The sequence below is a fragment of the Triticum dicoccoides genome, chromosome 4A (genome assembly GCF_002162155.2).
Source record: "Triticum dicoccoides isolate Atlit2015 ecotype Zavitan chromosome 4A, WEW_v2.0, whole genome shotgun sequence".
NCBI lineage: Eukaryota > Viridiplantae > Streptophyta > Magnoliopsida > Poales > Poaceae > Triticum > Triticum dicoccoides.
Genome location: NC_041386.1, coordinates 588,343,811 through 588,357,549, shown reverse-complemented (window position 1 = coordinate 588,357,549; position 13,739 = coordinate 588,343,811). Strand labels below are relative to the sequence as shown.

Sequence of the window (13,739 nt, the reverse complement as noted above, 5' to 3'; positions counted from 1 at the left end):
TTGTTGCCATCCTCTCATAATTGTTTTCGATTGTGAGAATCTTTTTCACCCATCAGGAGATATTCAAGAGTCTTCTCAGTTTGTCATCCAGAATCCATCAATTCAGGTTTATTTATTCTCAGCCATCAGTTATCATTATCCTATCTTGTCGGTGCATCTATCGAATATCCTCTAATCAGTTCTTGATCTCTTTGTTCTCATGTATCTAGTTTGTCTCAAGCACCTTCGTTCATTTGCTAATTCTTACCGGTGATGCACCCCTACTTCGATCATTTTCAATTCTTACGGTGGTTCTTTCAAGATCTCTCTTCCTTGTTCATCATATCAATTCATTTGTTGTTCCAATCCTACCGGTGGTTCGTTGAAGACCTTCTCAAGTTTGCGCTATATCTCTTTTAATCCTTTCTACGAGAATAAGTAGTATGCCAAATCCGTTGATTGTCATCAATTTAATTGGTGAAGGATAAGCATAACATAATTCTTATTCTTGTTCATCCAAGTGATTAATTCTTTATTCCGGAGGCCCTTAAAATTCTCGGTTTCATTTGTTTCATCTTCTCTTTTTCCCGGAGTTCCAAGCTCTAATTATCACGGAGGTCCATCTAAATCATTGCAAGGATTCACCTTGTGTTTTCAATTTCTCTTTCTTTTCATTCCTTTTGTTTACCGGAGTTCTTCATGGAGGTTCTACATGATGGTTCATCAAGGATTTAATTCCCTTCTCAAAGTTTTCATCGAGATTCTTTCCTAAGGAGCTCAAGCTTTCTTCATATGGTAATCCGGAGTGCAATTCTTTCTACCATATTTTGGAGGTGGTATTATGTCATTCTTGATAATTTGAGTTCATGTTTTCCATGATTCACATGTTGTTAAGAATGAGTTATTTTTAAATCCATCAACCTCGTTGTTGGAGTTATCTTGTGTCATATTTCACCTAAAAGCCTTCCATTGGGAATGTTGCTATTTGTGGTGCTTGCCAATGATCCAAGTTATCTCTTTATCATCTTGGTGGAAGAAGTTTTCATCTCTTCGTTGATCTCAAGCAAGCAATTGTTTCCGTTAGTGGCCGGTTGTCACCTCATAATTTTGAGATGTTTTCCATAAGCCCACTACAAGCTTGTGCTTTTCGTTGTTGATTTTCCAACAACTCCGTTCAATTCATCTTTGCAAGGATGCTTTCCAAACTCTTTTGTGGCAGAAGTTGGCATTTTCTTCAACATTCTTTTATTTCAATTATCAATCTTCTATTTCTTTCTCCCGGAGGCAGTGTATTGTGATTTCATAAAGTATCTTCTCATCTTATCAAGTTCTTATTCAATTCTTTTTCTTTTCAATCGGAATGCTGCCCGAAGTTGTTCTCCCTTGTTCCTCTTTTCTAACGGAGTGTTTTCAGCTTCGTCGTCTCCATTGTATTCTTTTCTCGAAATGGATTAACCTTTCAAGGTTCTTTGGTTTCACTCGTTTGTCAAAGAAGCAATTTGGTTTACCTCTTCTCTTTCTCTTCCGTTTTCCCTCCGGTGCCATTCTAGATCTCGGGACGAGATCCTCTTGTAGTGGTGGAGTGTTGTAACGCCCCGAGACCGACGCTCCAGAAGACTTCCAGCTATTCCGAGTTTCGTCGTGTGATTTGTTTTATTTGTTGCATTCATCCTTGCATCATGTGCATTGCATCATGTCATCATGCCATCATATCATTAATTTTTAAAACCTCAACTAAATAAATTGTATGGATTTTTCGATCCATTTAAATCGAGGGACTCACATGGTGACTTCTCTTTATAACATATCCTCCAATATTAGGGAGCTATATTAAATATTCCATTGTTTTGGAATCACCTAAACACACTTGCAAAATAATTTCGTTTCTTTTATGCTTCAAGTTTGGTCTCCAACCTTGCCAATAATTATTTCATCATTTTCCGGAGCTCCACCAAAAATCCAAACATTTCTGGACCTTCCCAAACCTCACTTCCTATTCAAATCATTTGAATTAAATCAAATGAGTTTGAATTTAAATCTTGCAATCTTGGTCTTCCTATTTTTCTTGGATCAAACTCATTTTTGTGAGTTCGGGAAAACTATCTGCGTGTCCAACTTCTTCCCCTAACCCCTATTTCTTTTCTTTCTTAATCTCTGTTTTTTTTCTTTTCTTTTCTTTTAGTAGAGAGAGATAAGCCCAGCTAGGCCCTTTGTCAGCCCACCAGGCCTCTGCCATTTTTTCTCTCCACTGGGCCGGCCTCCCAGGCCCAGCCGGCGCCCCACCGATCCGACCGAACCCTAGCCCCGCTAGCCCGACTCCCTCGTCCTCTCTTCTCGCCCGATCCCTCACGCCGCCATCTACCTCTCCTTGATCCCCATCTCCTTCCCCTGCTCGCGCCGCCAGAGAGGAGCGAGAGCTCCTCGCTCGATCCCCATCTCCCCTCGATCTCCTCCCTCACGCCCCTTCTTCCTCTGCCGCTGCGCCGTCGTTCTGGCCAGCGAGCCCATCTCCTCCGTCCATCCCCATCGTCCTGCTGCTGCGCCGTCTTCTTCACCTCCTGCCCGCGTCCCTCTGCTGCCTTGTCGCCGTCGAGCTGCGCCGCAGCGCCGACCTCGCCCGCGCCACCACTTCTCCACCTCTCCTGGACCTCCGCCCGCCGGCCACAGGAGCCGCTGCTGGCTGCCGTCCCGCGCTCCTCGCTCCCCTTGCCAGCCAGGAGCTCGTCCCCGAGCTCGGCCAACTCCGGCGGCCCCGGCGCCCGCGCCAAGCTTGCCGCCTCGCCATCTGGTTCCGCCTCAGCCATCCCCGAGCGCCACCGTCCGGCTCCCGTCGCCCCTTTGCAGGAGCAGCCCCATGCCCCGCCTCTGCCTTGTTCGAGCAGGGAGGAGGATGCGCCTCCGCTCGCCCTCATCGACCGGGAACGCCAAGGCCAAGACCAGCCCCGGGCAGGACCTCGTGTTCATCTACATCGCCAAGACCCTAGGCCTTTTGGTGTTGCTCTGTTTTGGAACGCCAAGTACCTCGACGCCGAAGACCCGTGTACAACTACTGTTTCCTGCCTAGAACGACTACCGTCGACGTGCATTTCGCCAAGTACCACTACCGACGAGCCCCGAAGGACTTGGTTGCGACAAGTTCCTCTCCAAACGTGAACGTCTACTTCCACGACTGCTGCAAGAACAACTACTTCCAGGACGTCCGTGAACCACTACCGTCGCCCCGAAGATGTTGGATTCGTCAAGTACCTCTCCGAAAATGAACGTGTACCACTACTTCCACGACGCCCGTGAACATCTACTTCCCTCTACGAACTCGATCCGCCCGAAACGCACGCTTCGAAGGTATAACCCGAGACGACCGCGATGAGATGCCCTTGCATGGATGAGATGCACCCTATGTTTGCACCGTGCCCGTTTGCTTCATGCACGTTCCTCCTCGTTCGCCATGCCGATGAACCGTGGGAACCCGGTAGCCGGGATCACCCCACCATCTTGCATGACACGCTCACGCCTCCTTTTGCACCGGTATCTCCGTGAGCTACCGGAACCGATATGTTGCCGTGGCATCATTTTCGGATATGTTGCCGTGGCACCATTTTCGTTATCGTTGCCGTGGCACCCCTTTCGTTCCGCCATGGTGACCAAATGCTCCTTAACATGCTTATGTCAACATTTTCATAAAATTGCATAAAACTTGCATATGTCATCCGCATCATGATAACAACATTTAAAATGTTTAAACTTGTTGTTGCATTAAATTGCTAAATGCATATGGGGATTTACCGGATTTGTTGTTTTTATATCCGGCCCCATTTAAATTGTTTAGATGGTATAGTTTATATTATGTTTCACCCCTTGCCATGTTTAACCACAGTTAATATTGTTGGGTAGCTTAAACGAGAGATAACTAAATAATTGATGTGGTGTTCCGTCAACAAGCAACTCGTTGTGTATTGAGCTCCACTTAATTTGTAGTGTTGTTTGTTGCACTTTGCCATGCCATGCCTCCTTAAACCGGACATGCATCATACTTGATTGTGCATCATGCCATGTCGATGTGCTGGTTGTTTACTATGTTGTTTGTTTCTTTCCGGGTTGCTTCTCTCGTTAGCTTCGGTTTCGTTCCGGAGTTGTGAGGATCCGTTCGTCTACGTCCGTTTGTCTTCTTCATGGATTCGTTCTTCTTCCTTGCGGGATCTCAGGCAAGATGATCATACCCTCGAAATCACTACTATCTTTGCTATGCTAGTTTGCTCGCTCTTTTGCTATGCCAATGCTACGATGCCTACCATTTGCTTGTCAGCCTCCCAAATTGCCATGACAAACCTCTAACCCACCATGTCCTAGCAAACCGTTGATTGGCTATGTTACCGCTTTGCTCAGCCCCTCTTATAGCGTTGTTAGTTGCAGGTGAAGATTGAAGTTTGTTCCTTGTTGGAACATGGAGATGTTGTTCCTTGTTGGAACATGTTTACTGGTTGGAATATCACAATATATCTTACTTAATTAATGCATCTATATACTTGGTAAAGGGTGGAAGGCTCGGCCTTATGCCTGGTGTTTTGTTCCACTCTTGCCGCCCTAGTTTCCGTCATATCGGTGTTATGTTCCCGGATTTTGCGTTCCTTACACGGTTGGGCTATAATGGGAACCCCTTGACAGTTCGCCTTAAGTAAAGCTCTTCCAGCAATGCCCAACATTGGTTTTACCATTTGCACTAACAACCTACCACCTTCCCTTGGGTTCTGCAGACTCAAGGGTCATCTTTATTCTAACCCCCCCGGGCCAGTGCTCCTCTGAGTGTTGGTCCGAACTAGAGCCCTGTGCAGCGCCCCCTCGGGGAAACTCGAGGTTTGGTTTTAGTTGTACGGATTGCTCATCTGAGTGTGCCCTGAGAAAGAGATATGTGCAGCTCCTATCGGGATTTGTCGGCACATTCGGGCGGTGTTGCTGGTTTAGTTTTACCCTGTCGAAATGTCTTGTTGTACCGGGATACCGAGTCTGATCGGAACGTCTCGGGTGGAGGTCTATTCCTTCGTTGACCGTGAGAGCTTGTCATGGGCTAAGTTGGGACACCCCTGCAGGGTATTATCTTTCGAAAGCCGTGCCCGCGGTTATGTGGCAGATGGGAATTTGTTAATGTCTGGTTGTAGAAAACCCGAAGTTGACCTTAATTAAAATACATCAACCGCGTGTGTAACCGTGATGGTCTCTTTTCGGCGGAGTCCGGAGAGTGAACACGGTTGTTGGAGTTATGCTTGACGTAGGTAGTCCAGGATCACTTCTTGATCATACCTTTATCGACCGTGCTTTGCCTTCTCTTCTCGCTCTCATTTGCGTATGTTAGCCACCATATATGCTAGTCGCTTGCTGCAGCTCCACCTCATACCTTTACCTTACCCATAAGCTTAAATAGTCTTGATTTCGCGGGTGCGAGATTGCTGAGTCCCCGTGGCTCACAGATACTTCCAAAACCAGCTTGCAGGTGCCGATGAGTCCGTGCAGGTGACGCAACCAAGCTCAAGGAGGAGCTCGATGAAGATCTTGCCCTTTGTGTTGTTTCGTTCTAGTTGATCAGTAGTGGAGCCCAGTTGGGGTCGATCGGGGACCTTTGTCGCATTTGGGGTTCTTCTTTTATTTTGGTTCCGTAGTCGGACCTTGATTGTATCTGGATGATGTAATGCTTTATTCATGTAATTGTGTGAAGTTGCGATTGTAAGCCAACTATGTATCTCTTTCCCTTATGTATTGCATGGGTTGTGTGAAGATTACCTCACTTGCGACATTGCTTTCAATGCGGTTATGCCTCTAAGTCGTGCTTCGACACGTGGGAGATATAGCCGCATCGAGGGCGTTATAAAAATGTCTCATCTTGTGCTAGATGGCAGCCAGGTAACATGCTATAGCCAGAGTCAGTTGAGGTCTAAACATTTCCAGAAACAGACGGTACTTGTTCTGCACATCAAGTACATTATTACTACAATGACCACAAAAGCACGGTACAAGTAGTATTAGACTTTAGAATACTATAATCAATCTTACCATTCAGCACATGATGATCGCAAGTTGCGGCAGGTGGAACACCACCAAAGCTCTCAGAAGGTGGTTTAGAACAGAAAGTAGCCTTCTCACGACCGTTAGAATTGAATATATGAACCTTAAAGGTAGAGTTCCCATGGTACACAAACCAAAAAGAATAATTTTCTTCTATGTGATGCATTGCGACAAACTTATCCCAGCCAGCCCGAAGAACTAGCTCACCCGTCTTTCTTCTACACACTCCAATATGGAATATGCCATTAGGAGCTTCTAGTTTGATGGTCTCCGAGATCATGCTCCCCAAATGATTTCCAACCTCCTGCGGTATGTTGATTTTCAGGAAGATAATATTGAAGAACAAGGAAGATAAACTGAGTTACAAGGCTCACTGTCTGTGACAACTTAAGTTTCGTGCTATTTTCAGGAAATACAAAAGGGCATGGCAAACAAACAAAACAAAAACTCATATATTTGGAACACGCATTATGGGCAAAATATGCGCTTAAGTGACATGAATTACCTTATTATAATTTAGAAATAGCATAATGATGGTAGTAGACGAGCAGTGTAGTAAAGTACCAAATTAGTATCAAATTAGAAATAGCACTAATGATAGTAGACCAGCAGTGTAATAATATACTAATTATCTCCGTAAGAGCTTTCCACCAACACTGTTCTCCTACTACCCCGTTTATATGTTCTGAAACAAATTTTCCGAAGGTAAAAAATGTTCTGAAACAGCTCTTTCAAGGAAAATATACTGAAAGCTAGATTAGCTCCGCATTTCCAAATGTCAAGCCTAGCCCAGCAAGGCTCACGAGCAATGACGATCTAATCTACCGCATTTCCCTCTTTTCTTCCAATGGCAACCGAATGTTGTAGGAAGGGCCAAGTATTGCACAGCACAGTTAAGAATGAAATGCTGTAATACTAACAAATAAAAAGCACACCCCTTTACTCAGGAAGGGGATGATTTCACAAGTAACAAATAATTTTAGTGGCATTTCAAGTTGTGCATAAGGAGGGAGCTCTCGCGAGAAAGTGGATTGATGCGAGGAAGGGGTTAGTAAGTTAACTGACCATGCTGTGCCTGAAACCACCCGTAGCCACGGCGACGAACTGCGTCTTGTCATCGCCGACGTGGTTGCGGGGGTAATGCCGCCACCACATGGCACAGCTCCTCTGCTCTTGCAACCGCCGCCGCTCCGGCCTGGTGGACAGCGACCACAGAAATCAAGAAAAGGAAGCCATTTCCCCACTGATTTCTCCCCATTTACAGTACAATAGTAGTAAGAGAAACCCTCCTCCCTTTGCCCACGAATCGAGAAGGAGGTGGTTGAGAGGCTAACCTGGCTAAGCCCGTCCGTCGCTCGCCGGAGCCGTTGGTTGGCGGAGGGGCCGAAACCCTAGTTCGCCATTGGCTGCGCTCGATCGAATGGAAAATAAACAGGGGAGGAAGGAACAGAGCTCGGGGGCACTGGTTCAGTGGTTCAGGGGTGGAGTGGCATTTGGCCTGTAATAACAGCGACAAAACTGGGTATACTTTTATTTTACTACTGTACGTATACGTACGTATTCGGGGGCAAGCGGCAAATTCGCAGCTTTCGACGGCCACGGCCGATGATCCGGCGAGCGAGCAGCCGCCTCCTCCCGGCCGTCCCTCACCACACGCCCCCGCCCCGCCGCGCCCTCGCGGCCAGCGCGGCGCTGCAGTGGCTCGACGACGAGCTCACCTCGCTCGTCCTCCCCGAACCCAGGCCCGTGCCCGGGGTCGACGCGCACGCGTGCGCCAGGCTGCTGCAGGGCTGCTTGGCGCGCGGCGACGCCCGCGGAGGCCGCGCCGTGCACGGCCACGTCGTGCGTAGCGGCGTCCTCGACCTCGACATCTTCTGCGCCAACGTCCTCATCAACCTGTACGCCAAGCTCGGGCCCTTGGCCGGCGCGCGCAGGGTGTTCGACGCCTTGCCGGAGCGGAACACGGTGTCCTTCGTCACGCTTCTCCAGGCCCACGCGCTGCGCGGGGAGTCCGAGGCCGCGGCGGCGCTGTTCCGGAGGCTGCGGCGGGAGGGGCACGAGGTGAACCAGTTCATGCTCACCTCCGTGCTCAAGCTGGTCGTCGCCATGGACGACGCTCTGGGGCTCTCCTGGGCCGTGCACGCCTACGCGTGCAGGCTGGGCCACGACCGGAACGCCTTTGTCGGGTCCGCGCTGGTCGACGCCTACTCCATGTGCGGGGCTGTCGGCGACGCAAGGCGCCTGTTTGATGGCATCGTGGGTAAGGACGCCGTTCGCTGGACATAAAAGAGCACTCTTCGTTCGGCCGAATCATGTACCAGGTACACTTTGTGAACTCAAATTCTGAATTGATCTCTCAGTGACATTTGTGCTCATCAGTTCTACTTTAATGTGCTAGGTTGGCATCAATCAGCACGGTAATTTGCAAAACAAAACAAAAAAAATGCTTGCTTGATTGGACTTAGCAAAGGTAAACATGCAATAGCTCCAACGGTTTTTTCATGAACATATCTCATTGTGATGTGTATATGCACCTTCGCCAGGCTGTTTTCCTTTAGAGAAAACGCAAAAGGCTTCCGTCTCGATGTATTGAGAAGGTAGAAAAAGAGAGGGAGGGAGAAAGATTAGTGCGCATCCCAATCAACTGGGATTAGAACACGCAACTGCAGAGCACCTGCACGAGCCGAATGGCCTGCCTCATCCCTGATTAAACCTGACAGCCCTCTCCAGAATGTTACATTCAAGGATACAGGAAACATCATGTTTTGCGTGGTTTCTTGTGAAACCCTCTGATAATGAAATTGCCTTGTCATTGTCAATGAAGATTAAAGAGAGAGGGTTGTTTTGGCTATGATAGCAATAGACTTCGAACATTTCATCTTTCTCCTGAGAACAGGGATTTAGTTGGCAAAGTGCGGATACTGCCTTTATCGATGATTTTCTTGGGTATCCTGAAATGGATCGGCGAACTGAACACCATTGTACATCTCAACGGGCAGTAGAATGACACCTTCAATTTGTTTTCCTGGTTAGTGCTGAAGTTTTGAAAAGTTAACCAGGTGTGAATATTGAAGCTCACTAAATTTAGGATCGATGAAACATACATCAAAGCTGCATATTTGATGTTTCAGAGATACTTACTTTTAGATAAAAATATTATCACCTAGCTAAGATTGGGAATGTACTGTCCGAAGTTAAAGTTCAGGGATGTAGGTTCATATCACTCTGGTTGATTCACACTTCTTAATGGAGCTTATGCGCAGGGGAATAATTTTCCTGTAATAATTGTTAGAGCTCACATAATTTGGCGTTAAGCATACTCTTAAAATTGAAACTTCAGGTTTCGAACCATGCTTTCGTACGTTTGGGTGCATTAGCATATCTGTATTGTGCTATCAGGCTAGAACATGGTGTCATACAGAACGCTTTCTGCAATGATTTTATGAGTCTGGCTCATAGCATTTGTGATTACTTGTATGAGGATCTGGTTTGCATTCTCTCTTTGGTATCAGGCAATACCTGTCCTACAGATCATAGATTCTGGCAACCTTATTGAGCTATATGGAGAATTGGTGCATTTTGCTGGGAAGATGACGAACTATTTCTTCATTCGCCTGACCTTGATGTGTGCATTGCATTAATCACGGGGTGTTATCCCCAATCCCAGGTTGACCTCATTATTTTGAAGGCAATAATAATTTTGCAAGCTAATGATATTATACGATGTTAATCAACGGTTAACTGGCAAAATTTGCAGGTGACTGGGCAGCCCGTAGCTCACGGCGCCGGAGATGCCTCGTGGTAGCTACGGCCCTGAGGCGGACATCTGGAGCGCCGGCGTCGGTCTTTCTACATCCTCCTCCTCCGCGGCGCCCAACATGCATGCATGCACCAACAGAAGGCGATCATCGGCATCCATGGTTTGAAATTCGAATTGCAGAGACGGGAGCAGGGGTGCGGCGCATTCGATCCTTGACGGTGCGGTGGACTTGTGGCCTTGGATACGTGCGGCAGTTTTGGTGTACGTGCTTATGAGTTGTGACCATGCAGTTCTCGAGGTCTGAATCCATGGTTGCCGGTGGCATCAGGAGAGCGTTTCTGCCAGTGGACTGAGCAGTTGAAGACTCCTGAGTAACAGCCTCGTGAAAGATGTTCAGAAAATCGCGCCCACAGTACGTGCCAGACACACTGCATGGAAGCAAACAATTCCATCGCGTTCGTGTGCGTGGCATTTCGACTTTAATTATATGGAGTCATTATGATTATGTTTATCCAGACCCAGTTATGATCATCCAGCAGAGTCACTGATGCTGATACTTGTGGAATCCAGCGCCGGTTGCTTTCGCCGTGGAACGTGCCAAATCGTGAAGTAACAGGCAGAGATTCCGCCGTTTAGCTCGACTTATTTGGCAGCCTCGGGCAGGTGACAGCGATGATAACCACAACTATTTCAAGCTAGGCTCCATTGCACAAACGTTTCCGAAAGAAATGGAAAATGTTGTGGAATTATGAGACCCGGTCCATCGGTTGGCACGACGGTACGATACGATACGCAGTTGCAGAGAGAGCACGTGCCAGCCATGTGTGATCCATCGTGTGCTCGGCCGGGCTGACCGACATGACGCTTCCTCTTCTTGGGGCTCTTTATGTTCATCTTCCTTCTCCCGTGTCGACCCGTCATCCACGAGGAGGCGGTGGATCAGAACGAGAGGCGAAAGATGGGCGTGCCCATTCCACTGAGCTTGTCGGCAAGTGTGAGCTGTCCGATCGTCGGCCACCATGATCTCCACGGGCCACGGAACCAGGGTGCATCGATAATGCGGATCCGTGCCCTACACAAGGCACACTAGATAGCTAGCTTAATTAGAGCACTCGGACCCCCTCATATGTCTGGATGGACGCCCTCGTCATTGACCGGTCAAAAAAACGATTCAGAAAAACCATATTTAGCCTGTTTAATCAGGCTCTTCTTGCAAGGCAAGGCTGGAGATTGCTTCTTAAGCCTGATACTCTTTGTGCTAGGGTACTGAAGTCGAAATACTACCCTAACGGGAATCTCCTTGACACCGTCTTCTCTTCGGATGCATCCCCGGCATGGAGAGGTATTGAGTTTGGGCTGGAACTTCTAAAGAAGGGCCTCATTTGGCGAGTTGGCAATAGTAGAAGCATCCAGATCACTAGAGACCAGTGGATTCCAAGAGAGGAGGGGCTGAAGGTGGCATCGTTCATAAGGAGATCCAGACTAAGATGGGTGAACCAGCTGATTGACGCACAAGTTAAGGAATGGAACGTTGCACTAGTGAGGCAAATCTTCCAACCGTTTGGTGCAGAGGAGATATGCAAGCTGAAAATTCCACGGACTGAGGTTGAGGATTGCGTTGCCTGGCATTATGAGAAAATAGGTATATTTACGGTCACGAGCGCCTACAAGCTTGCTCACTCCCTAAAAACAAATGGCGTAGACAGGGCAACTAGTTCATCACGGGCTCCAGGGGATCGTAGCATATGGGACGCAATCTGGAAGGCGAAGATACCCGAGAAGGTCAAGATTTTCGGATGGAGAGTTGCCACAAACTCGCTCGCGACAAAACATAATGTGTTTAGGAGAACGGTGGCTGAGGATAGTGTGTGTGAGATCTGCGGGAGAGGGAATGAGGATGAGCACCACGCCATTATCGCATGTACCAGAAGTTCATCCCTACGGCAAGAAATGAGATCCTACTGGCAGCTGCCAAAGGAATCTGTCCTCACATACACAGGAGAGGACTGGTTACAGCTGTTGCTACTATCTCAGGGAGAAGAAACTAGGACCAAGCTAATGCTAATTCTGTGGCAAGCTTGGAGCCTTAGAAACAATGCGATTCACGGTGACGGGAAAGACACGGTGTCAGGTGCGGCGCAAGCCTTATTGCGGATACATGATGAGATACAGATGGCAGCAGAAAATCCCTGGAGCGAAGGAGACAAATGCATAAGGGGTCTATTCCCAACCAAACCCTGTATGCCGACCACTTCTGAAACCAGGGTATGGAGAGGCACCACACCAGGTGGCGTCAAGTTAAACACGGACGCGGCTTTCCTTGCGGACTCGGGTGAAGCATGGGGCGGGGCAGTTGCAAGAGACCATAAGGGCCACGTTTTCCTATCGCTGGGAAGGAAGTTACCTTACTACAGTTCTGTAGAAGAGGCAGAAGCCACGGCGGCAGAGTTGGGGTTAAGGGAATTTGCGAAGTATTTCAACGGGAACCTGATCTTAGAGACGGACTGCGCAGTCCTAACTCGGGACCTGAATGGAAAGGAGAAGTGCAGAGCAGCTTGTTGTGCCAGTATTTCTGATATCAAAGGGCTCCTCCAGGTTTTTTCGCGAACGGAAGTCAATGCTGTCACAAGAGAGAAGAATAAGCTAGCACATGAACTAGCATCGAAGGCAAGAGCGACGGGAGATTTCCTGATCATTTCAAACGTTCCGGCTGACTTAAGGAATGTAATGAGGAATGAGTATACCTACACCATGACTTAGTTTCGTGTAGCCATGGTTCTAAAAAAAACACATATTTAGATAGGCGCCTCAAACGCCTAGACTGACTAGCACCTCTGATATCGAACATAAATATGTGGCGGATATAGAGAGGTCCGGGCGTGTCGCCACGTCGGACCTGACCCACATTGGCCTACCCGACCCCACATATATTAGGCATTGGTGCTTGTATTTTTCTAAATTTATTCCATCCTTTAGATGATGTGCATTCAGTGGGAGGAGACTCTCCCATCGACTGCGAAGACGTCTATGCCGATTTCGTCAATCTTTCTAATATGACATGTCATCTAATCTTTCGAAGGTGCTCGTACAGATAAGGTATGTATACTAGAAGAACGCCCGTGCGTTGCAACGGGGCCACATTAACTTTAAGAGTTCAATATTACGACATTGGCGACCTTTTTTACCATCAAATCCTCACACACACACAGACACACACTCTCCCTCCGTCTTCCTCACTCTCTATCCCCCTCTCCCTCTCTCTCTAACACACACACATATCCATTTTATTGGGTACGGGACCATAATCTATCTATTTCACACATACACGCTAGTGCATAACAATATGGATTATGTGTATTATATTTGCCACCAGAATTGAGGGAATTAATTTCATGTAAATCGACCAGCCACAGCTCCAAGAATACGCGGACGAGGTGGCTCGGGTCGGCGTCGGCGCCGTCCAGCGCGGGCCACGGGCCCGCTTCCAAGTGCACGTGCAATGCATGTCTTCACAAATATTATAACCAGATGTGAGAAATCACATGCATAGAAAAGACATTCTGATAGCAATCCAAATACCATACTCAATTGAATACCTAACCTGGACAATACTCTTATTTCTATGCGCCAAAAAAAATGGAATAGCAAAGCTAAGTATGCCTACATAGGCTCAGATTATATATAAGAATCTTGCATGAACAATTGCAACAAAGCACTAAGCAGCGATAAATTTAAATAAAAAATCCATTAACTATGCAGGAAACAGGCTTGTTACAACATAGAGAGATAGGAAAATGTCACCTCCAGTAATGTAGCGCAAAGGAGTGGAACAAAGCATGAATGAGCGGTTGTCTGTTCTTCTCCATGTACATGGATCAGCAGTAGAGGCCAAGTATATAAGTACTTGACCAAACTCCACACTCCACTCTTCGTGTACGGAGAGCCA

General features: G+C 47.5%; 2 protein-coding genes across 4 annotated transcripts; one reads left to right on the top strand and one right to left on the bottom strand.

The window, feature by feature from the left end:
• Positions 1-5,828: 5,828 nt before the first annotated feature.
• Positions 5,829-7,679, bottom strand: LOC119287035 (B3 domain-containing protein Os03g0622100-like). Of its 2 annotated transcripts, none has more exons than XM_037566523.1 (4): positions 7,368-7,679; positions 7,099-7,228; positions 6,022-6,349; positions 5,829-5,934 (listed from the first exon to the last, which is right to left on the bottom strand). In XM_037566523.1, exons 2-4 carry the CDS (start codon positions 7,186-7,188, stop codon positions 5,903-5,905), a joined length of 450 nt encoding a protein of 149 aa, XP_037422420.1. In that variant the 5' UTR covers positions 7,189-7,228; positions 7,368-7,679; the 3' UTR covers positions 5,829-5,902. The 2 variants fall into 2 exon arrangements, with proteins under 2 accessions (XP_037422420.1, XP_037422421.1); XM_037566524.1 differs by having other exon boundaries at positions 6,022-6,337.
• On the top strand, positions 7,551-10,302 carry LOC119287034 (putative pentatricopeptide repeat-containing protein At5g13230, mitochondrial). 2 transcript variants are annotated; one of them, XM_037566522.1, is made up of 4 exons: positions 7,551-8,354; positions 8,432-8,503; positions 9,546-9,700; positions 9,791-10,302. In XM_037566522.1, exon 1 carries the CDS (start codon positions 7,639-7,641, stop codon positions 8,317-8,319), a length of 681 nt encoding a protein of 226 aa, XP_037422419.1. In that variant the 5' UTR covers positions 7,551-7,638; the 3' UTR covers positions 8,320-8,354; positions 8,432-8,503; positions 9,546-9,700; positions 9,791-10,302. The 2 variants fall into 2 exon arrangements, with proteins under 2 accessions (XP_037422419.1, XP_037422418.1); XM_037566521.1 differs by having other exon boundaries at positions 8,432-9,700.
• Positions 10,303-13,739: the final 3,437 nt, after the last annotated feature.

Bases quoted from the DNA above. Each gene is read 5' to 3' on its own strand.
- LOC119287035 (XM_037566523.1), bottom strand. From the start codon at position 7,188: ATGTGGTGGCGGCATTACCCCCGCAACCACGTCGGCGATGACAAGACG. The intron at 6,350-7,098 runs GTCAGTTAACTT...TTCCTGAAAATC, and splicing joins GTGGTTTCAGGCACAGCATG to AACATACCGCAGGAGGTTGG. The intron at 5,935-6,021 runs GTAAGATTGATT...CTTGATGTGCAG, and splicing joins CGATCATCATGTGCTGAATG to AACAAGTACCGTCTGTTTCT.
- LOC119287034 (XM_037566522.1), top strand. From the start codon at position 7,639: ATGATCCGGCGAGCGAGCAGCCGCCTCCTCCCGGCCGTCCCTCACCAC.